This window comes from Acanthaster planci, linkage group LG15 (genome assembly GCF_054643075.1).
Source record: "Acanthaster planci isolate LZ-2023a linkage group LG15, COTS_SCS, whole genome shotgun sequence".
Taxonomy (NCBI): domain Eukaryota; kingdom Metazoa; phylum Echinodermata; class Asteroidea; order Valvatida; family Acanthasteridae; genus Acanthaster; species Acanthaster planci.
In genome coordinates, this window is record NC_141791.1 from 3,553,569 (window position 1) to 3,581,406 (window position 27,838).

Below are 27,838 nucleotides of genomic sequence, written 5' to 3' on the forward strand. Positions count from 1 at the left end.
GATCTGCGTATCTGGAGACCATACCTACAAGGAAAGAGGAGTTTGTGTGCATGAATCACGCAGGCGTTGATTATACGGTGTACGCAACGACAACGAATGAATGTGTACTGATGTTTGCCTCCGAATTGATTTTGTAGGTAGTCACTTAAGTGTGTATGGTGTGGTAACTTTTAATCCTTGAAGGTTAGTTTGCAAGAAATTTGAAACAGAGCAGATGTGATAATGGCGTCGAGTGCAATGCTTAAGGTATGTATTTTTACTTTAATTTGTTATGTTTGTTTGACATGATTGTTATAATATTAGGCCTATAAACATGTCACGTGTAACATACATGATTTTATACTAAGCCTAACGTTAGGTCCTACATGTATTGGAAACAGGAACCACACTAGTCATGCCAGTTTACAACGAATGGATCTCAGACTTTATTGTCCCTAGAAAAAAGTCCTCCAGGGGTAGGCCGGACTTCACCAAAAAGGACAAGACAATTTTTTTATAGAAAATAAATGTGATCTTATTGAGAAAGTGAAGAAAACGAAGAAGGGGAAAATAGGAAAAAATTCTGTTCAGGAGTGGGGCTCAATTCTCCATGTTGTACTTACACAACAGTGTAACAGTGTGCGTACTGACTGGAGCATCGCAGTGCCATGATTGTGACAGGAAATTAAAACCTTATAGATTACCAATGATAAACGCACACTACTGTAACTAGGCCTATAGAATTCTGAAGTCGGTTTACGGTTAACTATAGCCATTTTGTTTAAATAGTTTGTTGAAAATATTTAAATGCTGACAAAATTTAACAACCTTTTTTTTGTAAAGTTTCTTGTCACAAACACTTTATGTGCACATTCTATGGTAATATTAGTTTCAAGTTAAACGTCAAATTTTAAGAGGAAAGTGCTTTGGGGTTGTTACTTCTCTGTAGGACAAGAACCAGTTACAGTTTGAGGACAAGTGGGAAGGCATGCGTCCAACCGTTCTGAAACTGTTGAGGCAGGAGAATGTCAGCAGACCAGAATGGCAGGATCTCTTCTGGTAAACACTCTCCTTTGTTATCATTGTTATCACTATTTATTCAAATCAACTAAATAAAACACTAAACAATAGCAAATTACAACAATAACAAAAGCCCACAAATTAAGGGAAGAACAAAATTGGCAAAGACACAAAAGTACAAACAATTTTGCATGGAATAGATGAAATGAGGGCATCCAGGCGAGCGCGAAAACAGAAGAGATATGAAAAAAAAGGAACTCTGTGCGTGAGGGGAGCATACAGATGTGAGAAACATAACAGACAAGACAAAACAAAATTTATACATGTACTATGCGGGTCAGGGACAACAAAAGTAAACTAAGTTACTGTTGCTTGGAAGCAAGCCATCCCACACATGACAGAACAAACAAAAAATAACACAGTCACAGAGAGAGGATAAACGATCAGTCGAGTTCCCACCACTGACATCACCGGCGTCACAAGCTGACACAAAGTAGTACTTGTTTGCCTGTCACCTACGAAGAGCTTACACTGCCACTAATTTCGTTTTTCCCTGGCTGATGTGTGCTTGTGGACGGTTTTGTCTTCAGCAATTGAAAGCTTTTCTGTTTCCCAAGTTGGAAGTGTTTTTCGTTCAGTGCTAACATTCCACAAGTACGCTGACTAAATTCTTGTCATACATGTACCTTTTATATCATTGTGCTCCTGAGTTGTAACTGTGTACATCCACAAAACGCTTGTGTGTTAATCTATGCAAAGTAAAATATTTAACTGACTCTCCAGTGTGGCGCAAGCAAATCTTTGTGTCAGTTCATGAACCCAGAATTATACAGTGTGCTGTTTTCAAAAAGTGCATCCTGTTTTTCGGATCTAAACATCAGTTATGGCGCTTAATTTGTGTGTTGGTTCATGAAGATGGTGATGTGATGTTGGTTGATAATTTCAGCATACTTCTCAAGATCTTTTTTCCATATAGTTGTTTGTACCACTCCCCATCTTAAATACTGTACAGTGTAGTCATAATTGCCGACACTTTGGTATAACAGAGCGTTTCCATTGGGGGGGGTTCAGATTTTCTCAGTTTTTCCCTGGAGCCTTTGAGTCTGTCATAGAAATATTAAGAGAATCTACACATACTTAAAGTAATTTTTTGGGGTAAAATGGTAATTATGTGTAACGTGGAAGACATTTGCAAGTACATACACCTGTCGCGCCATTGCCAATAAAGCTGCTGATTATCAGTTTTGTGTGATTTCAATGTGAACTTTAGGGACGTCCACACAGTGTGTCTATGGGACGAGAAGGGTGCTTACAAAGTCCACTTGGCCCTATTAGATGACATCCGAGAGTTTGTACAACAAGCTAAATCAGTAAGTACATAGGCTACCCCCTCCACCCTCCCCCCCAGAAAAGGGAACTCAACAAGAAAAAAAAGGAGGAGCGAAAGGAGATACTAATTCTGGATTTGCTTGAAAATACCTCAGAATTGATTGCTTCCCATCGTTAATGGTTTATTTCCCATCGTTAATGGAAGACTCCTTTCTAGCCCCAATATTGGTATTTCTGACATTACAAGCAAGGAGCAGGAGCTCATTTGCGCTATGTATTGCTTGCTTTGTGTCTGCAGAGGGTGTTACATGACCAGGAAGACACCACGCTACTGAAAGCCTACATCAGCGAGTGGAGCAAGTTCTTCACCCAGTGTAATTATCTGCCAAAGCCCTTTGGTCCGTTGGAGACGGCCTTAACGCAGATGAATGCCGAGCGTCAACAGAAGAAGACGGTCCAGAATGAGGATACTGTCGTCAGAAAGGTCAGTTTCCTCCACTTTGCTAAAAATGAGGATCTAGCATACCATTTCAACGACTGGGTTCGATGGCTGCTACTGAGAAAGATGCTTTGTTTTATGTCAGAAAAGGTTTGGAGCTCGGCTCTGATTTGTGGCCTCGTTTGTCACACTATTTTTTGCCAAGGAAACTTGCTTGTTGATCTGAATTATGGATACAGTAAAGTAACCACAACAGCAAGGGTGCGAGAGTGGCCGCCACTGCCCAATTATGGTGGCAAAAACTTTTTAATAGCAGACAGTTCAAATTTCATCGGTGAAGGTGATGAATTTAAGCATTTGCCCCCAGTTATTGCACTCGCTTGTAGGTTTCAGGTCTCAAATTCAGTGTTTATCGGCTTTCTCAGATTTGACGTTTTTGCCACTGAATGTGTTGCTCAATTTCTCGGATTTGACGTTTTTGCCACTGAATGTGTTGCTCAATTTCTCGGATTTGACATTTTTGCCACTGAATGTGTTGCTCAATTTTTCGGATTTGACATTTTTGCCACTGAATGTGTTGCTCAATTTCTCAGATTTGACATTTTTGCCACTGAATGTGTTGCTCAATTTCAGCTCATGCTAGACAGCTGGAATGATCACATATTCAGCAACATCAAGCAGCGACTACAAGACAGTGCAATGAAACTAGTGCTGGCGGAAAGGAATGGAGAGGCCTTTGAAAAACAGCTCGTCATCGGTGTGCGGGAATCATACGGTGAGTTTTTATCCCAGAAACAAGTCAGCCTGCGAGCCTTAGGCCTCTCTCCTAGGGCAAGTTCGGGCACAAGCTATTATTCGACCAGTAGTCAGACCCTAGTTGACCTATTTTTTAAAATCTCACTGTTACATTTACAGCGTACATGGTCTTTGAAATCTCATACAGATATTTTCACGTGAATGGTTCCCTTCGTTATGATGAGTGAAATCGGCTATTGATAGCCAGTGGTGCGACAATACCCCTGGGCCTGGTCCCAAATGGTTGACTAGATCATCCAGACCGGCCACTGTTTGGGCGGTGTCAGTGGAACTGTAGTTAACCATAGTCGTCGCTCGAACTTACCCTAAATATTTTGAAAGAGTAAGATTTTAGGAGTGCTGAAAATATGGGTTGAGGACCCACTTACATCTGTAGATCTTGCCGTTCCTGTTGTGGTAGTCTATCTCAAATAGCTGTCTTTTTCTTTTTCTCTCTGTTCTTCAGTCAATCTGTTTTCTGGGGCTGAAGACCGTTTGCAGATTTACCGGGAGAACTTTGAGCGGGCCTACCTGGAAGCCACGGACACGTTCTACAAGAGAGTCGGGCCTGAGTACCTGCGGGAGAACGGCGTACAAAATTACATGAAATTTGTGAGTCGGCCATTTTAACCCGACCTCGTTGGGTCATAAGCACTCCCTCACTCATACAGGAGAGAGATTGTTAGGCCAACCCTTTAAACTGGACCTCTTTGTGTCAGTGTGAAACTGCATGTTTAAAATCAGTCAGTGTCGTGCACACGCGTCTTGTGTGGGCCCATGCTTTGCACTGGCTACATTCTCTGACGCAGGTTCCATCTACGTCAGTTTTCTGACCTGCCAAAAATGTCAGAACTCAATTAGGTGTGGACGCCAACGACCGTGCTGTCAAATTGTTCACAAGGATTGAAGAGTCCAAAACCCAGTCTGCACATCTCTCCAAAAGTATTTAGGATGTTTGCAGCCACAGATTGTGGATTTTAAGGTGCTTGAAATGAGAAAATAATCTTTGTGATGTTCCGCTCATTAGGCTGACAATAAACTGAAGGAGGAGGAGACGAGAGCCTTGAGGTACCTAGAGACCTGCCGAGGCAGCAACTCAGTCACCGCTGTAAGTCCTTGCAACTTTAACCTTAAAGCCGTCGGTACATTTTTAACCACTCTGCATCAGAGGATGTGTAAGCGTGATTTGGCTGTCCGAATACACAGGCAAGACTGATAAATTATAAAAACGTCAAGACTGCCTTGACTCTGGATGATGTTTAAAGATGCTACTTTTCCGTTTGTTTAGTGCAAGTCCAAGTCTGAGAAGTGTGTGAGGGCAGACCGTCTGCTGAGCTTGAATTAGCTGTTGTGTATGGCTTGTTAGGGAGGCAAATGCCGCTCGCTCCTTGGGCGCGCCCTGGAGTGTTGAAAAATATAAGGTTGTAGAAAAAAAAAGTCGCACAAACACTCTTCAAATGACTCTTGCAAATTGATATTTGCGGCCTTTGGCCATGTACCTTGGTTGCTATAACTTGCCTTTTAGTGAAAGTCAGAATTTTCGGCCAAGGATAAATATACCATTGGCAATGGGTTGAGGGACCGTCATGTATCTCCCAAAGTCCTCCAGTCATAGGAGACAGTGGCAAATTCTTCCCGCTTGAACTGTCAAGGGGCGCTCAGCTCCGTAATGCCTGGGCTCCCCTTCTCTGAAATCCTGGAAACTCCTCCCAAAATTTCTTGATCTGCAAGGTTCAGGGAGGATGTGGGGTTGATGTATGGAAACTGTTATCCCTTGTGCATTCTCCGACTAATAAGCACGTTCAGAGTGCATAATTTTGTAGGTACACAGTCACCATGAAGCAACATGTCTTTGTACTCTTCTTTGTAGTTGTCCGAGTGCTGTGTCCAAGCCTTGGTCACGTCCTTCAGGGAGGAAATCCTTCGGGAATGCGCGCCAATGATCAAGAACAATGAGACAGAAAGTGAGTAGAAATACTCACTTAAATAGCAAATGGAAAGGCCGCGGAGGACGTGCAGAGTTTCAGGATGAACTTTCATTTGTTTACAACATATCTTGCTCAGCTCGTTCAATACAGGTGTTATTTTTGGGGGGCTCTCAGAGAGTCCAAATCGCGCAAAGAAATGTTTGCATTACACGGATAAACTTCTGTATTTGGTTTGTTAGAGCTTCACCAGATTTTTGCAAGTGTACCAGACTGTGCCTTTGATACTGTCTTTGTCTTAGGTTCTGTCACAATTCAATGCAGTGCCATTTAACCCTGATGTTTGTGAGGGCAGTGGTGTAGAAAGGGCATTTTCTTGGGGGGGGGTGTCCCAGAGTCAAGTTGCCGACTTGTAACTTGTTCGCCAACCTCATGTCTTGTAAAATTCATAAAGTGATCCGTGTTGCGCTACTTGTCGTGCTTCGGGTAAAATGCCAATGGCCAACGCATGTCGTTCATGTACTTACTTATTTATTCATTTGCCGACTGAAGCTCTATTTGCCGACTGGGAATCAATTGGCTCGTCAAACTGTCTTTGTGTTTTCATTTGGAAGTGCTCCACGGAGCTTGGTTTGAGTGCTGCATAGAATTACATGTACCTCACTAAGCCTTTGAAGCATTAATCTTTGACCCTCTCACAAACTCAAATTGTTTACAATAAATGTACATGTAGATGCTAGTCTGAAACGTTCTTGCTGTTTAACACTCACCTTTTTTTTTCATTGTGTGCAGAACTGAATCTGATGTTCAGGTTAATGGACAGGGTACCAGACGGCATCAATCCAATGCTACGGGATCTGGAGCATCATATCATGGAAGCTGGCCTGGCCGACATGGTGGCAGCTGCTGATATCATTGTAACAGTAAGGGACCAGACTACCACCCTGGGATTCTGCCAAACATTTCATATACACAGATTACATGTCAAGTTCTGACCTTGTCCAGTTGTCACCTAGCGTAGAATGAAGAGTTAATGTCGAACAAGAAATCATTTCAAGCAAATGCGGTGAAGCGTTGTCCTTTCCAATGCACTTTGTCCATCCTAGCAAAACAGTCAATTGTGTGCCTGTTTCCACTTAAATTTCAGGTTATACAGCCATCTTTGCCAAGGGTAATCCATTACAGCACTTCTGTACAGAGAATAACTGCAGCATTGCTAGTCTGACTGCCCCAAGTGAAATTTCTTGTCCATTTTATTTCACACGGATACCTGTACGCTTTAATCCTCAGGATTCTGAGAAGTACATTGAGCGGCTTCTAGAGTTATTCAACAAATTCAGTGCCCTCGTCAAAAATGCATTCAACGATGATCCTCGTTTCCTTACGTCAAGAGACAAGGTAAATGGAGAAATGAAACATATACATGCTTCTAGTCTCATGGGAGTTAATTTCTTGTACAGTGCATTTTTGGCCGCACTCCTGCAATTATTTGTTATTCTTTGTGTCTTGAGGAGAGACTACTTATATGCAAAAGGCAGTTTGGAAATGCACTACCTGCTGTTTGATTATAGACCTTATGCATATGACGTCAAGTTGATTATAGACCTTATGCATATGACATCAGGTTGATTATAGACCTTATGCATATGACATCAGGTTGATTATAGACCTTATGCATATGACGTCAGGTTGATTATAGACCTTATGCATATGACGTCAGCTTAGAGGGTATTTCTGTCTTCCTGTGGACTATGCTCGAGTAAACTTTTTTGTACATTCTTTGTAATGACATTAAAATAACAAATAACCTCAGAGACATCAGCGGTGCCTAATCTCTATATTGATAGTTGTTAAGATTGCCAAACTTGGAGAAAATTTCCAACTTTGCAAAAGTTGCAGTTCAGTCCGGCAGTCACAAGTTAATCACAAATCGGTTACAAGTTAATCACAAATCGGTCACAAGTTAGTCACAAAGAGGTCACAAGTTAATCACAAATTGGTCACAAGTTAATCACAAATCGGTCACAAGTTAATCACAAAGAAGTCACAAGTTAATCACAAATTGGTCACAAGTTAATCACAAATCAGTCACAAGTTAATCACAAATTGATCACAAGTCAATCACAACTTGATCACAAGTCAATCACAAATTGGTCACAAATTGGTCACAAGTTAATCACAAATCAGTCACAAGTTAATCACATATTGGTCACAAGTTAACCACAAAATGGTCACAAGTTAATCACAGGTCAGTGCAGAAGGAATGAGTGCTTCCCATTTAAATAGACTTTGACTGTCCCTGTGATTGACCAGTGGCTAACTGGCACTGACTTGATCGTCTAAAATCGCCCTTGTCAAAAATTGTCCATTTTTATCTCACTCGTTTCCTGTCAAAGGCTTACAAGCATGTTGTCAATGACACCACAGTCTTCAAATTGGACTTACCAGCTAAGAATAAAAGGTGAGTGGAAAGAGTTGCTCCTTGCCCAAATGATGTTTTCTTATCCATTTCATTTTGTTAAACTTACTGGGTATTTTTTTCTTGCAATTTGAAACTTGACTGCCCATTCTATGATTATTTTTATATTGCAAGGTTTTAAAGATTAAAATTAATTTTGCGTGTGTGTAGCTTTTTTACTAGAAACTTCATTTGCTTCCCTCTTCTTTTGAGCAGCATAAGTAGTAAGACACAACCAGAGTCCAAATGTCCCGAACTTCTTGCCAACTACTGCGATCTCCTGCTGCGGAAAACACCGCTGAGTAAGAAACTCACGTCGGAGGAGATTGAGAGCAAACTCAGGAACGTGGTAAGGAAGTAGCTTGCCTGTTGTTTCTCTTTTCTCGTTGTCTGAAACTCTGAACACCCTGATGAACACCCTTTGATATTTTTCAGACTTGGGAAAAGTTTTTGCTGCATATTCCATTTTTAAACTCGTGGCCAGAGTTCAGTGGACGGTATATGATTTTTTGTTTTTTTAGATGGGGCTTGGGGCTGTGTGTTGTGTCCATAGGCAAGGCTGTTTACTCCATAGATGGAATCGAGTCCGGCCACAGGTCATTCACAAGTCAGGTTACGAATACTGAGATGAACAATGACAAACGAATACTCCGTTCGTGTTTAAGAGCTTCTTACTTGCATCAAAACTTTTGTAATGGAGCTGTGAGGACTTGTGTGGGATGGACTCGTTCCTACGTTGGTCAACTGTGTCCAGTTGGACTGGTTGGGGCCATTCATTTGTGAAACATTTCGGCGACTCCTGCCTCTTTCTTTGCTAGGTCTCATGGCTAGGTTTCATTCACCCTTCCTTCCTGGTCCTGTTTTCTTTGCAATTTTAATTTTGCAGTAGATGGACTACTCACTCCTCACTCCTGATGGATTTTGAAGAATCCTGGAGGGGTTAGGAATGAATCTCAAGTGTCTCGTTCTTTTCACTGACAGCTTCTGGTACTGAAGTACGTGCAGAACAAAGACGTGTTCATGCGTTACCACAAGGCCCACCTGACGAGGAGGCTAATCCTGGACACATCGGCGGACAGCGAGAAGGAAGAAAACATGGTGGAATGGCTCAGGGTAAGTTGCTACCTAAGCATCTCTCATCCAGTTAGAAATGATCCATGTCGGTACTTGTGCACTGTTCAAGTTTTCTGTTCTTAATGGCGACACTGCGGCGCCCTCGCGGATAATCCAACTGTGAAGATGCTGAGTTGGATTGTCAAATTTGCATGAAAAGTATGAGAGGCAATCGTGCACATTTAGTTTGCCTCACTTGACATTGACATTTAGGGTGGTGGTGAAGTTTCCTGAGCTTCCGTCTCTGCTCAGCCATCTCGTGACAGGTGGCCTCAGTGGCCGTGCTCTGAGAATGTTGCCATGATCTGAATAGACCTCGACAACAATGGCTATGTCTGCTGTCAGTGTACTGTGTACCCACAACCTAGCACTAGCCCTAAAACCGGGACACAACCTATGACAGAAGCCACCGGTCACCTTGACAGTGTCAGTATTGAAATCTTTGAAATGCAGGAGGTTGGCATGCCGGCCGACTACGTCAACAAGCTGGCGAGAATGTTCCAAGACATCAAAGTCAGCGAAGACCTCAACCAGTCTTTTAAGGAACTTCACCGGAATAATTACGACAGCGTAGCTGGTACGTCGTCAAATGGCCTCCACCGTGTTCAGATGGCTCAACAATGCATACTTTAGTTTCATAAATAAAAATCTTTAGCATAGTTTTTAGAACACGGAGTGAACAATTTCGCTTGCGTTGTATGGAAAATTGCTTCTCAAAATTTTACAGGTTGCTGTATAGATACACGTTTTGCCAAAAAACACAAGTTTTCTAAAACACGATCACTTACCTTGCCATTTCATATTGAGTGTTTGTGCTATTTGTTGACATATATTTATACTCAGACTAAGTTACTTTGTCAACTGTTCTTTCCAGACAACATTAACATCAAGATTCTGAATGCTGGGGCTTGGTCGAGGAGCTGTGAGCGAGTTCCCGTCTCCCTCCCTGTGGAACTGGAAGACTTCATCCCGGAAGTGGAGGAGTTCTACCGGAACAAGCACAGCGGCCGGAAACTGCAGTGGCACCATCTCATGTCAAATGGCATTGTAAGGTTCACGGCCCCCCGTCGCAAAATGACACGACCCCTGAGCTCAGGTCCGATTGACATGTCACTGACAGTTGAACCTCAGTGCTGAAAATGAGGTATTGACGAATCCGATGGTGACGGTTATGCTGTACCTAAGTCGTTTGCGGTGGCCCCCAATAATGCCAGAGAGCGTTGGGATGAATATTGTGTGGAGCCATTGTTCTGCGACAGTTGCTCCCTAAAACACATCCTGTCCACCCTTAAAACAGGGCAAAAATGACCGGGAACAGTTATGCAGAACCGAAGAAGCACACAAGTGACCGCTGGAGAAATGATTATTGTGGAGTTTCTGTCCTCAAGAGCTAAGCATAGCGGACTCTTGGTGTGTAACCAGTACATTCTTCCATTGCAGATCACATTTAGGAATGAAATCGGCGTGTTTGACCTGGAGGTCACCACCTTCCAGATGGCGGTGCTCTTCGCCTGGAACCAGCGACCCAAAGACAAGATCACGTTGGAGAACTTAAGACTGGCAACGGAACTTCCAGACAGTGAACTGAGGAAGACGCTATGGGTAAAGCAGGATGGCTTGGTTCCAAAATGCACTGTGTTTCACTCACTGTTACTGAGTCCTCTTATCGGCTGGGTCTGTAAGTTGGCCAAAAAAATGCCGGTTTAATGAAAGCACGTTTCCTTTTTACCGACAGTCTCTTGTAGCTTTTGCCAAAATGAAACGGCAGGTCGTGCTGTGCCATCCCGAGGCCAAGTCACCCAAAGACTTCACCGATGCGACGGTGTTTTGGTTCAACCAGCAGTTTGCCGTCATGTGAGTTTTGCGAATTGGAAGCCCACCCCCATCAAAAACGTGATTCCCGACGTGAACTTTGAGATCCAAAGACCGCCTTCCACATTTTAGATTTGTCTTACCCTCCCCGTTTGAGTTCCTGATTGTCTGTCGTTTCCCATTGGTGCAGTAAGAACGGAAAGCCCCAGAAGCGAGGCAAGATCAATCTGATTGGACGGTTACAGCTGAACACGGAGAGGAGTGCGGAAGAGGAGAAAGAGGGTATCGTACAGCTGAGAATACTCAGAACGCAGGTGGGTGTGTGCTGCGCGGTCGTGAATTTCCCGTCCGAGTTTACCTCCAAATCTAAAAAAAATTTTTTGAGCATTTTGTTGATTTTCAATTTGTTGATCCTTTGGATGGTAATTTTGTTGTGTGTGTTGGATGGGCATTTTCTAGGTAGTACATTACACTGCATATTTGCACTTTAGTTTGTTAGTGACAATAACCTGGCATTTTTAAGGTGTTCAGTGTCTGGCAAAACCTCCTCAGAGGTGCCCAGAGCTCACTGCTGCCATTTTAGGTACAAATGGCTAAACACACCAACCATCTCTGTCCTCACCGTACTCACTCCCGCATTTGAGAGTGGTATGTGGGGTGAACTTGCTAGCATGAAAGGCAGAGTTGTGGTGACCCCTGTAACGACAACCCGCAGCCGCGGTCCACCGTCCCTATTTTTCTTGGAGAGTTGTTCTGATCAGGGGATATCCGTGAGAGTGATTTTGAAATGGAAACTGAGTGTTGGAACGTGGGCATTGTTTCTTGCAGGAGGCCATTGTGAAGATCATGAAGATGAGAAAGAAGATCACCAACGCCCAGCTTCAGACGGAGCTGGTGGAGATCCTGAAGAACATGTTCCTCCCCCAGAAGAAGATGATCAAGGAGCAGATCGAATGGCTGATCGAGCACAAATACATGAGGCGGGAAGAGAACAATATCAACACCTTCATCTATCTGGCTTAGTGACGCCTTCGGCAATTGGACGACTGCACTGTGGCAACTGAAAGGAGAGCCAATCAGGATGTGTGTGACTGGTGTCTAACAGTGACTCTGATCGTTGGCCGACCTGTCCTCTCCGACCAGTGATGTCGGCCACTCACGAGCTGGCTTTCACAGCACTTTGGCACTGTCAGTAATAGGGTGCTTCTGATTGGCTACTGACATGGCTTCTGGTTTGCAATAACCAATCAGATGTTTTGTTGATAACGGTTTATGAACACTTTCAACAAGGTGCTGTGTTTCTGAATTCACGGACAGGTGCCAGGCAGACGTACTTTGAGCTATATTGTGTTTTAAAGTGTTTTACACTGTCAGGGGTAGTAATTTCGTGCAGTAATTGTTAAAGAAAAAAAAAATTGGGATTTTATTCAAGTAGGTTGACGTAAAACAGTTAAAAACTACACAAAGAAGTTTTTTGGGTAAAAAATCCCTTTGTGCCCCTTTGAAACAAACCATTTACTTTTAAAGTGCTGTAGATTTTGTTGGAGCTTGGCCGACCACAGTTTTGACGCTGAATTTGGAGAACTCCAACTGGTGAAATTCTTGTATAGAGGCTTTTGGCCTTCGCATTGTTCTGTTGATGGCAAGGCGTCACCGATGAGTGCACGCACGTACGTGGGCCTTTTTTCTGAAAGCGCGAAACTGCACAACGTTTCAAGTGTAGGATCTGACAAAACTGAAGCCTACGAACTGTTCTAAGAGTATTTGTAACCCCATGTCACCGCATAGGTAATACTTTATAAAAACAAAAACCAAGTGTGCCCAATCAACGTGTAGTTGGTGGATGTACATGTAGATTGCAATTCAGACACTGTTGCCATGGTAATGGCCAATCAGCACAGAGAATTTCAAAATTAAGCTTGATGCTTGAATGAGACAGACCAGGCTATTCATAATGTGCAAGTATGCACTACGTAATGTAATCACATCAACTACAAGTTTTATTCTAACATATTCACACTTCACTAAAAAAAGGGCATACGTGTATATATTTGTGCTAATCCTATGGATAAAGTGCACACAGATGAACGGTCTGCGTCCATTCATCATAAAACATCAAAGCGAAAAAAGAAGTTCCTTTTGTTGCATTCACATTAAGTTTCTGTACATTCCACAGTGCCACTGTGATAAAATGCTTGCTGCCACATCTGTATGCTTGGAACAGGGCTTGTTTGTCCCGTGTTCCAAAAGGAATGTTTAGACCGTCAAGAAGTTCTGTTCCCCAAGTTTACCCTCTTCTCTCTACAAAACATGGGGAATATCCTTTTTTTCTCTCTTTCCCCATGGGCAACCTTACGTGATTAAGATTGCAATTTTGAGACTTTTTCTGGCCAATTTGTGGTACAGTCTCGCACAAAAATCAGCGGGAATAGGCTTTGAACTGCGAGGTCTGGAACTTGAAAGTAATCTATGTATATGTCTGTCTTCCAGCACGGTTAATCTTCCCCCCATGAAAGTTTCAAAGTTTACCATAAGCTGTGACTCTCTGTATGCCCTCTGTACTTAACCCACAGAGACGAACGTTACTTAGGCCGCATCCGAATCTCTTGTCTAGAGCTAGGTCTAGGTCTTCGCTCCATTGGAAATGCGTGGAGACGCGCAGACAATAGACCTAGCCGTAGCTCTGGAAGCCCGTTTCGGACACGGCCTGAGCTTATTAAAAGTCAGAGAATGAAACTGGTTTTTGTATAATGTTTTGACTGAAGCAACTGTGACCACAATGGCGTGTTGAATTTGTACAGAAATTATTAAAACAATTACCAAGTACAAGAAATCTGTTCAGGAATTCTGCTGTGCTGCTTCCCATGCTCTTGCTGGGAAATCCTCTTTGTATGAGAATTGTATGCAATACGGCAAAGTAAGACAAACAGCTCATGGCCAGAGACTAAAGGTGCAAAGACCATTCTTGAATGGCCGACAGATGTCATCCAAAAGCCTATCTCTCGTCCTCAACATCCTAATCAATTTCTGGGTTGGTTAGAGTTGAGCACAGGTCAAGTACAAAATTAATTGGCTGATCTGAGGAAAGAAGCTGCAAGCCTGATATCACGGAGAATTGGCAAATCGTGCACAAATTGACTTGAGTCGGCGCATGCTTTTGCACAAGATAAACTCTCCCATCTGTAAATGGGCATTAATTGTTGAATTTAAACAGTGGGGTTTGGGTTTGATAATAAGTGCTGTCCATCCAAGTTGATGATAAACTATGACCCTCTGTAGGACAAGCAGGCGTTTATAAACAAATATACTTTACAATTGGGAAGTCTCAAACAGCTACGGTTAAGGATGCCGAGTGTCCAGTCTGTAGACCATAACAGAGAAAGGTGTTAAGTGAGGTTCAAGACAGGTTTGGAGCGTTTCTAGCTGTACAATGTTTCTTGACATTTCCACTGACAACAATTCAATGCAATGTAGTGATTGGATCATTTGGATGGTGCTGCAGGGGGTAATTCAACGCTCTGAACCCTCGAGAGCATCACAGATGCTTGCTGGTTGAGCTCATCGATGCGTTCCTGCCACGTAAGACAAAATATAGATTTTAAAAAAAGTTACTCGAGGTAGGACATGTCAACCTGCAATGGATGGCCTACTTTTTAGAGAAATTTTCTGTGTTTTAGTTAGCGGCAGTTTTCCCCCCGGGGTGAGCTAAGCCATAGAATGGCACACCTGCCAACATTGTAAAGTCAGAATTCAGGACATCCACTTTAAGAGCCCATAGTAAATCAAGCAGCCGTGTGAAAGAAGCTTTTTAAATGTGCACATGCGTGCATATAATGTGTAAAAACAACCATTTGACGAGCAAATGGTACCCTTTTTTTTCGTCTGTAAATAGCGCCCTCTCTTGCTGGGACTTTTTAAAAAATAAAAAAAAAAACCTTAAAATTAGGGACCGTTCAGATTTAATCGGAATGGTAAGTAGGTACGCAATGAATCTGAAGTAGGAAAAAACAGACACTTTTAGGTGCTAAGATAGAGTCAGCTGGAAACTCTACATTCGCCTGGTTAACTGGTTTTTGGCTATTTGTTTTTCAGTTTAGCCTGACAGGTCCACGAAGCAAGGCCCTGATGGAATCGTCTTGTGAGACTTACATCAATGATGGCCTTGTGCTCTGCTACCTTGGTGCAGGCAAGCAGGAGGAACTGCTCATAGTCCTTGTATTCTTGCTGCATCTCCACCACCTGCTCCTGACACCTGCGGGCAAGAGTGATACCAAAGCAATCCATGACCGTCCCATTTGGCATCCAGTGGTCAACAGGTGCTGTCTTTGACCACGAAGAGCTAATTCTCAGAGCAGTGAGAATTCTCGTACCTGGTGATGAGCTCACTGAACCCGGCCTGTGCTCTACTCTCACCACACTGAATTATTTCATGCGCAGAATGGTGAGTAGCATACCTTGTGATGAGTACGTTCAGCTCTGCTCTGGCCAAATTGGATCATTCAATGCACTGAGCATGGAGCAGCTTACCTGGTGATGAGTACGTTCAGCTCTGCTCTGGCCAAATTGGATCATTCAATGCGCTGAGCATGGAGTAGCTTACCTGGTGATGAGTACGTTCAGCTCTGCTCTGGCCAAATTGGATCATTCAATGCGCTGAGCATGGAGTAGCTTACCTGGTGATGAGTACGTTCAGCTCTGCTCTGGCCAAATTGGATCATTCAATGCGCTGAGCATGGAGTAGCATACCTGGTGATGAGTACGTTCAGCTCTGCTCTGGCCAAATTGGATCATTCAATGCGCTGAGCATGGAGTAGCTTACCTGGTGATGAGTTCATGTAGCTCAGCCTGCGCCCTATTCTGGTCGGAGTCGCCCACCGCCTGCATCTGTTGGATCTTCTGCTCCAGCAGGCTCTGCTGCTCGGCCAGCTGTCGACTCTCCTCCTTGACTTTCTGCGAGGAGAAACATGCTCAACGTTCAATGATGCAGTGTGACTCGGCATGTTGCCCCAGTGTGAGATGATGCACAAAGTAGAGCTTGAAGGGTGAGGCACTGAAAGCTTTCTCTTGTGCATGAAATAATTGTTGAATGAAGCGCTGGTCGTCTTTAATTGTGGAACAAGTGTGTGGGGCCCTTTTCATCAGAACACGGAAAATAAGTGAACCTAAAAAACCCAAAAAGACAAAACGGTAGTGGCAAAACGACTTTCGAGTTGAGCCGTTGCACTTGGCACCGTGTTTGGAAGCACAAATACTCCTTTGTTCCAAATTTAAAACAAACTTTCGTGCATCTTCACATATGGTAGGAAATAGCATCGACTACAAGCTTGGAATGGAATCTTTCTAGTGTCAAAGATGAAGAGATAAATCACTGGAGAGAGAAGAGGACTTCTGGGTTACAGTAATGGAGAGTCTCAGTCCTACAAGACCGTAGGTGGCGTTTTGGGTGCGATCATCCGTGGAGTGTAGACGGCACGTACCTCTTTCAGTGTTTCGAGTTCCTTGGTCCGACGCTGCAGCCGTGTGTCCAGCTTGCTCACTTCTTCCTGTTTGCTCTCCACCATCTCGGTCAACTGTGGAACAAATTGCATTATATCAGATCCCATGACAGGCGTATGTAACAGGTGTCAAAAGTGATAGGACGCTGGAGAGATCAGTTGGTACCCGGTGTCTCCTTCACCCACCTGCCCTGCGGACAGACTGAAACTATTTTGGATCGTCACCTTTTGCCCACAGAAAATTGACACCACCCCCTTTTACACAGATCGTTAACCCTAACCCCCCCAAGGGTTGCTGGCCCTAACCTTCCCCATTCACACAAAGTTAAACACCAATATGGGACTTTGTGCACAGAGGCTGTTGGACTTTGTTTTTCTGAGGTATGCCAAACTCAATGCAAAAGCCAGCTGTTATGGGCCTACCAGACCCATCCCCAAAGAATGAAACACTTTACTACTGTTTAATTCTGTGTGGTTGGGGAGGGTTACGGTTAATGTGGTGAATAAATCTTTATAAATTTCCTTTTGAAGCTGTGAGTACGATATAAATATGGGCTAAGACAGCAAAACAGAATTGGCCAGGAGGGGCCAGGTAGGTTTTAACTCTGGTTAAGGAATGGTTGGTCTACAGTGTCAAATACTCGTAGGTCACGCAACCTTCGGATGTACATGCATGATATAGATGGCTGCTCCCATTGTCTGTGCGTGGACACGTTTCAGTCTCGGAATAAAACCTCACAGCACCCACTGTGGCCACAGTCAACAACGTCCTTCAGTCGGGGCACATTACTCTTTAAACATTGTTGGTACACAACTCCCTGTTGGTACCCTTTCATGAGGGCAATATGCAGGGACGCCAGGCTGTGCGTGTGCTGTTTTTTGGTGGGTTACCTGTTCCAGGGTTTCCTCCTCGAGAAGTTTCTGGCTGTTCAGCTTGTGCATTTCTTCGTTGACTTGCTTCTTCAGTTGAATCAGAGCGGGCTGGAGACAGAGAGATAAGAGCAAATTATGTCGACGATATTGGCCCCATTCAAGGAAGTCATTCTTGCCTTTTAAAAAAATTATGGAATGCAAACAAAATGTTTCATTGGGAGACCTTAACGGTGCTGGCAAAGTCCACGAGCGAGGCCGCGTTCCCCTGGGTGTTGTAGAAGCTGATCTTCATCTCGTAGTCGATGCCGTGGGCGTTCTCCGCCGTGGAGGGAATCAGGTTCAGAGTCCTGGCCTGGTTGTTGAACTGAGTCACATGCTTCTCAAGCTGGAGTGTAAGCGAAGAGTAACGACGGCAGTACGCCAGTCAAGTCAGGATTCATTTTGAGCAAGTCTGGTCTGAGCCAATTTGACTCATTGGGCCGGTGTTTATCTCGGGTTTCCTTGGTATGAAACGACCGAGAATATTTCTATTCCCCCTTGATGGGATGCCAGTCCATCGCGGGTAAAGTGGCTTGCCAAGGGCCACAACATACTGCCAGCAGCTGGATTCGAACCTCCAACCCTATGATGGGAATCCACAGACCATTACCACTGGGCCACATGCCCCCAGGATTCATTTTGAGGTGATTTGTTTTTAATCCCGCTGATATTAAATTACATTGTTTATCAAAGTAACTCGAATATCTGACAACCTTTTGGGTGACCAAACATAATTTGTTTATATGACAGAAATATGGTACATGACTTGGCTTGGTGACAACAAATGGATTTAAAAGTGACTCAAAAAGCATCTGACTCCCTCACTGGAACCTTCAGATAGTAACAACTTGAGGAGGAAAAGTGTGAGTCTACAAGAAGATGAGGTATGAATGTTGTTATCATTATTCACTGAAGATCCTAACGATCTTTGTTAATAAACAGATGATGCAGGGGATTTCTCCTGACGTTGCTTGCTCTGTGTCGCCTCAGTGAGGAACGCCTTGCCACCTGCTCTTAATTGTCAGCGATCAGCTTTCTCCCGCTGTGAATTTCACGAAATAATGTCCTCTTGCCGAGCCCACCTGTTCCTGTTTCTTGGCAATCTGTTTTTCCCTGTCCCAGATCTCCTGGTCGATGCCCTGCTTGTCTTTCTCGATGGCCTCCAGGGTGGCGTTCAGCTGCCGCATCTCAGCGTGGAGGCGCTGCACGTCGCCGGCCGACAGCTCCTGGTGGGCCAGCCGGTGCTCCAGCCTCTCCTTCTCGGTCGCCGTCTTCTCCAAGTCCAATTCTGGTCGTAAACGAGGGGGAGAGGAAGGAAAAATTAGAAAAATGACATCAGAAAAACTTCTGGATGTGGCTTATCGTCATGAAAGAGTTCATGTTTGCAAATGTGTCTCTGCAAAATGGAGTGGTTCGCAGATTGGTGCACCCTGAAGCCTGGCTTCCGCATCAACACAAAGAGTTATTTGGTCCAAAGGTGCCTGGTAATTGACCAGCCATAGCAGGCTAATACAGACTCCCAGGCTGTTGAGATAGAATAACTGGTCTATTGGATCTTGGTACACCTTGCAGGTCTTTCGTAGTGACAACTTCTGTGCACTGTTATGTTGAGCAGGCTTTCCAGCTAAAATAAAAGGAGTTTCAAGCTGCATTCAGCTATGTTGTCTAAAGCTAGGGCTAGCTTTTCACTTGCCGGAAACAACCAGGGACAGGCTGACAAGAGACCCAGCTGTAGCTCCAAAAGCCCGTTTTGGACACGGCTTATGCATCAGCCCAGCCTCTGTCTATTTGCACCAACGAGGGCGTGCTTCTGCACCAAGCCAACATTAACCCCCCCTCCTTCCCTTGGCCGACGCTTGATTTTCGCTGACCTGCCTGCTGCAGCTGCAGCTCAAGGTCCTGCAGCTTCTGCTGCTGGAAGCGCTGGTGCCCCGTCAGCTCCTGCAGGTACTTGTGGAAGCGCTCGTTGTCGCTGGCCATCATCTGAGCGTGCTCCTGGAGTGCCGTCAGGCGGCACTGTGCCAAGAATACCAACAGGAAAAGATCATCAGAAGATTGAGAGGTTGTGGCTCACTTCGCCGGATAGAGCAACGTTTATTTTTGAGCATCTTTACAACTTTTTCTAAAATTCTATTTCCATGTTTTCCTGTCAAGGCCTTAGAAAAAAAAAAAGCCTGGGAATGGGAGCAGCTTTTCAACACTGCACGTGTGAATGGGAGCAGCTTTTCAACACCGCACGTGTGAATGGGAGCAGCTTTTCAACACCGCACGTGTGAATGGGAGCAGCTTTTCAACACTGCACGTGTGAATGGGAGCAGCTTTTCAACACTGCACGTGTGAATGGGAGCAGCTTTTCAACACTGCACGTGTGAATGGGAGCAGCTTTTCAACACTGCACGTGTGAATGGGAGCAGCTTTTCAACACTGCACGTGTGAATGGGAGCAGCTTTTCAACACTGCACGTGTGAATGGGAGCAGCTTTTCAACACTGCACGTGTGAATGGGAGCAGCTTTTCAACACTGCACGTGTGAATGGGAGCAGCTTTTCAACACTGCACGTGTGAATGGGAGCAGCTTTTCAACACTGCACGTGTGAATGGGAGCAGCTTTTCAACACTGCACGTGTGAATGGGAGCAGCTTTTCAACACTGCACGTGTGAATGGGAGCAGCTTTTCAACACCGCACGTGTGAATGGGAGCAGCTTTTCAACACTGCACGTGTGAATGGGAGCAGCTTTTCAACACTGCACGTGTGAATGGGAGCAGCTTTTCAACACTGCACGTGTGAATGGGAGCAGCTTTTCAACACTGCACGTGTGAATGGGAGCAGCTTTTCAACACTGCACGTGTGAATGGGAGCAGCTTTTCAACACTGCACGTGTGAATGGGAGCAGCTTTTCAACACTGCACGTGTGAATGGGAGCAGCTTTTCAACACTGCACGTGTGAATGGGAGCAGCTTTTCAACACTGCACGTGTGAATGGGAGCAGCTTTTCAACACTGCACGTGTGAATGGGAGCAGCTTTTCAACACTGCACGTGTGAATGGGAGCAGCTTTTCAACACTGCACGTGTGAATGGGAGCAGCTTTTCAACACTGCACGTGTGAATGGGAGCAGCTTTTCAACACTGCACGTGTGAATGGGAGCAGCTTTTCAACACTGCACGTGTGAATGGGAGCAGCTTTTCAACACTGCACGTGTGAATGGGAGCAGCTTTTCAACACTGCACGTGTGAATGGGAGCAGCTTTTCAACACTGCACGTGTGAATGGGAGCAGCTTTTCAACACTGCACGTGTGAATGGGAGCAGCTTTTCAACACTGCACGTGTGAATGGGAGCAGCTTTTCAACACTGCACGTGTGAATGGGAGCAGCTTTTCAACACTGCACGTGTGAATGGGAGCAGCTTTTCAACACTGCACGTGTGAATGGGAGCAGCTTTTCAACACTGCACGTGTGAATGGGAGCAGCTTTTCAACACTGCACGTGTGAATGGGAGCAGCTTTTCAACACTGCACGTGTGAATGGGAGCAGCTTTTCAACACTGCACGTGTGAATGGGAGCAGCTTTTCAACACTGCACGTGTGAATGGGAGCAGCTTTTCAACACCGCACGTGCATGCTACCATGTACGTGCAAAATACATTATTTTGGTCACAGGCTTACCAGCATCCGAGATAAAAACCCTTGTCCAATATGAAGTAGTAAAGGGCCTACAGGCTGGACTCCACATTCTTTGATCCCGCAAATTCCTACAAAAACCTCCTGATGGATTTTGAAGGATCTGGGAAGAGACACGGTTAGGCTGCATCTCCTGAGTCATCTTACCGGTTCCTGCTGCAGCAGCTGAAGCTCGGCAGCCAAGCGCTGCTCCTCCCCTGCCAACTGCTCCAAGTTGCCCGTCTGCCCCAGGCTACGCTGCTCTGTTCGCCCGGCAAAGAGGTGGACAAATGGAAAGCACACATTCACGTTCACAAATTAAAAGGGTGAGATTGGAGGAAAATTTGAGAAAGATCCATGACATGATCATCTGAAGTTTTGTGGTCCCCACAGCAGTGCGGGGTCTATGGTATACATTTGCGTTTGCCTCAAGGCACCCCTAAAAACATACCCAATTCTTGTGCTCTAGATTAACTTTCATTTGTGGAGAGACAGTACAAATTTTAAAACTGGATTGTTTGCAAAATCCTGAGAGCGGGAAAATCATGATGAAAAAAATCCTGAAATCAGGGAAAATCCCAACAAAATCTCATCCCCGAAATTAGGTCAAAGTTTCATTAACAAAGATTACCTAATGCAAGTCTTAAAAAAAAAAACCAAAAATGCATTATTTCAAAATTTATACAAAAAGCATTCTATTTGAATTTACTCATAAATTAGCAACTTTCAACATTTTTATCGAATGCAAAAAGTTTATTAGAATAAATAATAATTAAGACTAAACAAAAGTAATTTACTGATGCTCTGTTCCAGGGCTCTCTCTCTTTCTTCAAACGTGTCTGCCCCATCCAAGAACTCCTTGTAAGCTCCCTCAACATAGTTGAACAAAACCTGCAGAAGAGAAACAGAATTCGCAACACGTACTTGGGAATGCCTGTTTCATCTCCAAAATTATCTTAAATATTGCTCGGACGCTCTAATTAAAATAGCGGCAAAGTTGATGCCTCACCGAGAGCTGTAAAATATGTGAAAGTTTCAAGATGGCACAGGGGATGATAGCTCTTTGTAAGAAGGTGATGATGGAAGCGATGGGTGGGAGAAATGTACGATGCTTCAATCAGTTGAAGCTGATCATTTTCAGAAGACCATAGTTTGCCGGGGATGAGTATTTGTTGATTTTTACATTATGACAGTCATTGCAAGACCTGGAATTCGTCATCTCACCTCTGAATCGGTGACTGAATCAAACTCGTCTCCCTGATCGTCTGCGAGCTGAGCCGAGAAGAGCATCGACTGCTCGTCCACACCCAAGGCATACTGGGGGGAAAATAAAAAACGAGACGATAACCAAAGTCAACCACTGACAAGGATAAAGGTCCACCAGGAGATGGGTACATAATAGATGATTTGACAAAAGTGCAGGAGTATATCTCGTTTTGCCATTCAAAGGGAGACCGTGTACAGTACGTGTACACCGACAGGGACACCTGTTGATCAACGAGCCAAAACTACCTGCCAAGTTTAATGCAAATACCACAAACATCAAGATAAATTCCAGCATTGATGTCAGGAACAAAATACAGTTCCCACATCCTAACTCCTTTGGCCTTCTCGTCAGGAATCAGCGTGAATCTCCCTCAGAGCAAAACTGATGAGGCATTCTCTCATTTTAACTTTCTAGTCTACCGAATACCCACTAAAAGTAAGAGCGACTGGGCTCTTTTTTTCTCTTGGTGAATGGTGGAAAGAATCTGAAAATCAGGGTGAAGCCCATTCCACTTCGGCTGTGACTGACGAGTGAGAAAGCATAAGCTCAAACTTTTGGGCCATTTCTTTTCTTGGAGGGCGGGAGGGGAGAAGTCTGACCTTGACCGAGTTGAGGAGCCAGTGCAGTGCACCCAGGATGTTGGGCCAGGTGTGAGGGCTGCCAACGGTGAACATGGAACTCTTGGAGATGTTGAACGGATACCTACAAGAAAAAGGGCAAAGTGCAGATACTTTTGCAAAATCTGTTGCAGCAGTTGGAAGTGGGACATTTTGGGGGAAAAGAGGATATGAAAAAAATGAGCCATTTGGGAGTTTCAGTTTCACCACCTTGAGCGGAGTCTAGGAATTCTGGTTTTCCAGCTCCACTAACATAATATGTTAGAAATCTTCAGATGAGTGCACCGTTGCTTCGTCACGTTTCAGGGCAAATTTTACACCAGCAACCTGCTGCTCTGAAAAGATCCGCTGAATGTGTGCCACTCTTACGCCCTCATTCACAGATATCTCAGTTCTACTAAACATTATCGACACAGTAACAATCATAAATTATGCGATCACAGCGTAGCAACTCTCAGTTCTTTGAACAAGGAGAAGTAACTTTTTTGGGGTTGAAGAAGAGATCAAGGTGTCTTACTTGAGTGTCTTGAAGATCTGTGGAATCTCCTCTTCAAACTTCTGCGCCGGGGCGTATTTCACCTCCAGGAAGTTGTAGAGGAACTGGAAGATCTTCAGGAAGTCTTTGGTCGTTGGCGTCATCAGCATCTTGGCGTTCAGGGGATGCGGGTAGCCGTGCTGTGTCAGGAACTGAAATGAAAAAAAATCATGCGACAGAGGATATTGGTACAGTGCATTTAAGAAAACCGTTGTTGCACGAGGTTTCAAACTGCTGGCAATTTGGAGCTCTTGACGTTACAATCCGCCCTGTGCACACTCTCGAGTGCACTGCATTGCCTAAGCCATTGTAGGTATTGGCCTTTGTATACTAATTATTATAATGCTCAATTGCTGAAATCTTCTCTTGTGGCAATAAGGAATTTGGGAATAAGGTTTAAACATAATTTACAAATGCAGATGCAAACTAATGCAATCACAGCATTAGAAAAATGAAAGTTTGGGTTTTATAACGTAACATCATTGGCCGCATAACCAGAGTGACATTATATCCACAGATCTGTTTGCGTGTAAAATGTGCCACTTTGCGGTTCAGACAATGATTTGTTTATTTATGCCACTGAAGAGCAAATGACATTTGTGTGGGGGAAAAAGTCAAACTTTGACTGCACACAATGTCAGGTTTGAAGCCAAGTTTGATACCCGAGTTTGAAATCTATGACTCGCCGGCACAAATTCAATCGAGGATAAACGCAGGTGAGGATGCCAGGCTGTACCTCGATGATGTCGCGGATCTCTTGCTGCATGTAGGACTTGTCGCTGAGGGGCCGCGTGTCCTTCATGATGTCGTGGCCAAAATTCCTGCCTCCGTACCCGCTGGACTGCCTGCGTGATTGGTAAGATCGAGCAAAAGACAAATCAGCAAGCTGTAATGCATCCGTGAAAGTGAAACAATTGCCATGATTTGATTGATGAAAGGAATGAAAAATAAAGGCCAAAAATGTCAGTACTTTGTCAAATTGGATAATAATAGACCACTGATGAGGCCACACTTTGTGTATATGTGTGCTTTCCATATGGTGCTCAGTGGACCGTGGTTCCATAAGAAAGTACACCAAAGTTAAAAGTATGACGTCATCAGTGCACAGGCCTATTCCACATGTCTTTGCTAAGTCATCCGTCTGTTTTATTTTGGCTCAGATGTACATGTAGCATGAATGACACTGATGGTCCAAAACTTCAACAGTAACTGTAACAAAGTTCTGTCAGCAAATGCTGTTTTACAGAGCACAAAGAACATTGTGATTGTCAATAATTTTGCTATTTATGAAACTGCATGTTTGGTAACCACATCGGTGACTGGGGTTTACCGTTTGGTGTTGATGAAGCCATGTTTCTGGGAGACTGATTTCCTGTTGCCGGTGGACAGCCTGCTGCTGCCTGCTCCACTGTCGGTGCTGTGACGTTTGGACGCGCCCGCATTGTTGGATCGTCCGACTATCCAGAGAGGTGGAGGCAAAGAAGGAAAATGTACAGACATTTCAGTAACAAACGGGGTGCTATAAATGCCATGTGTTTGTATAACCTGTGTCTGGGATGCAGGTCTACCTGTCTGGGTTATTGTTCAGGCCATTTAACCCTATGCATCCCCAACCACTGAATTAAACAGTAGTAAAGTGTTTAATTCTGTGGGGATAGGTCTGGTAGGCCCATAACAGCTGGCTTTTGCATTGGGTTTGGCATACCTCAGAAAAACAAAGTCCAACAGCCTCTGTCCACAAAGTCCCATATGGGTGTTTAACTTTGTGTGAATGGGGAAGGTTAGGGCCAGCAACCCTTGGGGGGTTAGGGTTAAACCTTCCAATTAGAATTGTTATGAATGTTGTTCAAGTACTCAGATACTCCACTTTGCTGTCACTGTGCACAGGGTTTCTGTACCCTCTAAGACGGAAGAAATTCCACAACTTTTTCTTGATCAAAATATGAAAATCTATGACCTGGTTTATCAAACGACGGTTAAAACTGTCATAAGACTGTAAAACTTTGGAAGTGCTGGAAAGACTCGGAAAAATAGCAAAACAAAGCAAAATTCCCGCGTCACAGCAACACACTGCACTTTACAAGTTCTGAAGAATTTTTCCAGTGCTAGTTTCCGAATACGCCTAAACATGTCAAGATGAACAATGTTTTTAAATTTGAAATTAACTGGACCACACAAAATGCCATAGCTTTGGCCAATTTTTTCCCCAGAAATGTCCATAACTTTTCCGACTTACTGTTGTCTGGCTTGACCCTGAGTGGAGCTATTGAGGCCCGCCCACTGCTGGCCGAGGAACGTCTGGAGCTACTGCTGCCAATTTGAGATGGCCGATACATTGTTGTTTCCCTGATAACTTTCATTTGAATAAATTAAAGGAGGAATACCGTCAAATGGATATTGTTAACTGAATGCCGCACCATGAACACGATTAGGCTGCATTTTTGAGTCACTTCACCACGTTCAGTTTCAAACATATTAACCCTAACAGTCCTCAATCCTCCGCTTTGAATATGATTTTACACTCTCCCTATTATTATGAACTGATTTAGGAAGTTGGGCCTGATGTTTGGCCTAAACTTCCAAATTAATTAACCTTCTCGCTATGCATTATGGGTTTCGGTAAAAAACAAGTAATACATTTCATGCATTAAACCTGTGGGAAAAGTGAATCAGTCGCAAATCAATCTCAGTCTAACTCCATGACAAAAACTGGTGTTCTTGGAATGTTGGAAGGGATTCCCAGAGTTTCTTTTTTTGGTAAGTTTTAAAATGTTTTGAATATCTGTATCCAAATCTACAATGCAACTTTGTGTGAACGTGGTGAATAGACTAGCTGACTAGGGTGGCTTGAATGGGAGTACTGAAGTATAATTTTAAGCAACATATTTACCTTTGGGGGAAAAGGCAAAAATGTTTCAATTTTTAAATTCTTTTCAACTGATTGGTAATTTCTGCAAGTTTTCTACATTCTCAACAGCAAACCCCCCCCCTGTGAGCCCCTCAGTTCCCAGTGTTGATAAGAAGTATGAATGCACATGTGTTACACACAGTCTGGTTGGCAGAATTTTTTTCTTCAATTCAATACACTAGTTTCGATTTAATCATCTTTTTGGCTTCAGTGAATGAATTTGATGTGAAGGATTTATAATCCATTGCCCACTTCTGGTAAAATATCAGGGTTCGTCGACCTTTTGTATTTACAAATACACATGTATTTTATTGAGATTAGAAATGTTGGTCATCATGCAGTGAAACTAAAACCAAAGACACAATGTGCTTCATGAAGTGAGTTTTAATCAAGCCTAAGTCATTTATCTATTGATCACAAAGGATGGTTAAGGTCACAATCATTTGTTTTTCATTGTTTTGATTGCTGATAATACAAGGTCCCTGTTATAACAAGGTAATTTCCCAAGTCCAAAGGACCTCTTATTGATGAGATTTGACTGTACCTGTCACTGAAGGAAGTGTCTTCTCTGCAGGGATATGTAACGGTCTACAGGGGCTTTAACTTGATAAGCCTTATCGCAAATAATGCATGGGTGATTTTGCACAATGGTAGAACGGCATTGTGGGAAGGAAATAAGGCATGAAAGGGGCAAATGCCCGTTTTTCCTTAAGGCTTATACTGCATACATTTCACCTGGGCTTAGACAATATTCAAGGTGTTTGTGAATTTAATCAAATTACTTGATTTAAATTTCTTAATTCAAATCCAAAGTTGTTTAACTCTGTAGCAAAAGACATACATAAAAGAACATTAGGCCCAGGCCTAATGCACATGTACAGTACGCAGCTAATTTGTGTGTCAAAGTTTACTAAAATAGTTTTTTATTCTGATATAAATTTTACATATCTCATTCAAATAAAAAAAACTGATTCAAATAAAAAAAATTGGATTTTTTCTTTAGATAAAACATTCACCAACCAACCCTAGCAATGTTCGATGAATGGCATTCCTGTCACATGTCCTGTCCATGAATTGAATGATTGCAAACGTCGAAGGTTTAGGCCCTACGCCTACACTTAAATTTGCTTCGAAAACACACAAGCTGACAAGATTCATCTTGACATTCAATATTCTATAACATGATGAACAGTGCCAAGGCGACGCGCCTATCTGGCGACACGGTGCACGGCCGGCGAGTACATGTATGGCGAATGCCGTAATGGCCGCTGCGTAAACACATCGACAGCGAAACCGGCGTTGCGATATACATGATTTTGACATTTTTGAGAAAAGAATCACAAATTCAACGGATTTCAGAGCTGGTATTACACAAGCTGAAGCGAATGTAGCATAAATATAAAAGTTAATAGGTAAGATTCAAGTAATTTACTTACTGCTTACGATTTGCTTAACTTCTTCCCTTTCATTCAACTAAAATTTTGAAAATGGCCGCTCTCGTCATCTAACCCTTCCCATCATGCCCTATATCCCCTGACTGGGCTATTTGGTGATTGTTAATCTCTCGTTCGGTGT

General features: G+C 43.7%; 2 protein-coding genes across 2 annotated transcripts; one reads left to right on the forward strand and one right to left on the reverse strand.

The window, feature by feature from the left end:
* The first annotated feature begins 36 nt into the window (after positions 1-36).
* Positions 37-13,715, forward strand: LOC110989159 (cullin-5-like). Its single transcript, XM_022253321.2, has 19 exons — positions 37-246; positions 929-1,038; positions 2,270-2,369; positions 2,627-2,812; positions 3,401-3,542; positions 4,029-4,174; positions 4,590-4,670; positions 5,433-5,526; positions 6,280-6,410; positions 6,778-6,885; positions 7,884-7,948; positions 8,162-8,294; positions 8,927-9,058; positions 9,512-9,635; positions 9,933-10,105; positions 10,499-10,660; positions 10,794-10,912; positions 11,061-11,184; positions 11,699-13,715. The coding sequence occupies exons 1-19, from the start codon at positions 223-225 to the stop codon at positions 11,891-11,893; spliced, it is 2,349 nt and encodes a 782-aa protein (XP_022109013.1). The 5' UTR covers positions 37-222; the 3' UTR covers positions 11,894-13,715.
* On the reverse strand, positions 12,845-27,823 carry ndc80 (NDC80 kinetochore complex component). The gene is made up of 17 exons (XM_087146259.1): positions 27,700-27,823; positions 25,592-25,708; positions 24,686-24,812; positions 24,092-24,200; positions 23,338-23,507; positions 22,803-22,905; positions 22,161-22,253; positions 21,734-21,827; positions 21,105-21,199; positions 19,149-19,293; positions 18,360-18,565; positions 17,462-17,623; positions 17,257-17,346; positions 16,348-16,440; positions 15,690-15,820; positions 15,020-15,122; positions 12,845-14,442 (listed from the first exon to the last, which is right to left on the reverse strand). Exons 2-17 carry the CDS (start codon positions 25,689-25,691, stop codon positions 14,353-14,355), a joined length of 1,911 nt encoding a protein of 636 aa, XP_087002385.1. The 5' UTR covers positions 25,692-25,708; positions 27,700-27,823; the 3' UTR covers positions 12,845-14,352.
* Positions 27,824-27,838: the final 15 nt, after the last annotated feature.

What these genes read in the sequence shown, in the direction of transcription:
- LOC110989159 (XM_022253321.2), top strand. Translation starts at nt 223, where the DNA reads ATGGCGTCGAGTGCAATGCTTAAG. An exon ending in CTGCTGATATCATTGTAACA is followed by an intron (nt 6,411 to 6,777) that starts GTAAGGGACCAG and finishes TTTAATCCTCAG; the next exon opens with GATTCTGAGAAGTACATTGA. An exon ending in ATCTCATGTCAAATGGCATT is followed by an intron (nt 10,106 to 10,498) that starts GTAAGGTTCACG and finishes CTTCCATTGCAG; the next exon opens with ATCACATTTAGGAATGAAAT.
- ndc80 (XM_087146259.1), bottom strand. Translation starts at nt 25,691, where the DNA reads ATGTATCGGCCATCTCAAATTGGCAGCAGTAGCTCCAGACGTTCCTCG. An exon ending in TTGCCAAGAAACAGGAACAG is followed by an intron (nt 17,624 to 18,359) that starts GTGGGCTCGGCA and finishes CTTACACTCCAG; the next exon opens with CTTGAGAAGCATGTGACTCA. An exon ending in AGCACAAGGCCATCATTGAT is followed by an intron (nt 14,443 to 15,019) that starts GTAAGTCTCACA and finishes CTTACGTGGCAG; the next exon opens with GAACGCATCGATGAGCTCAA.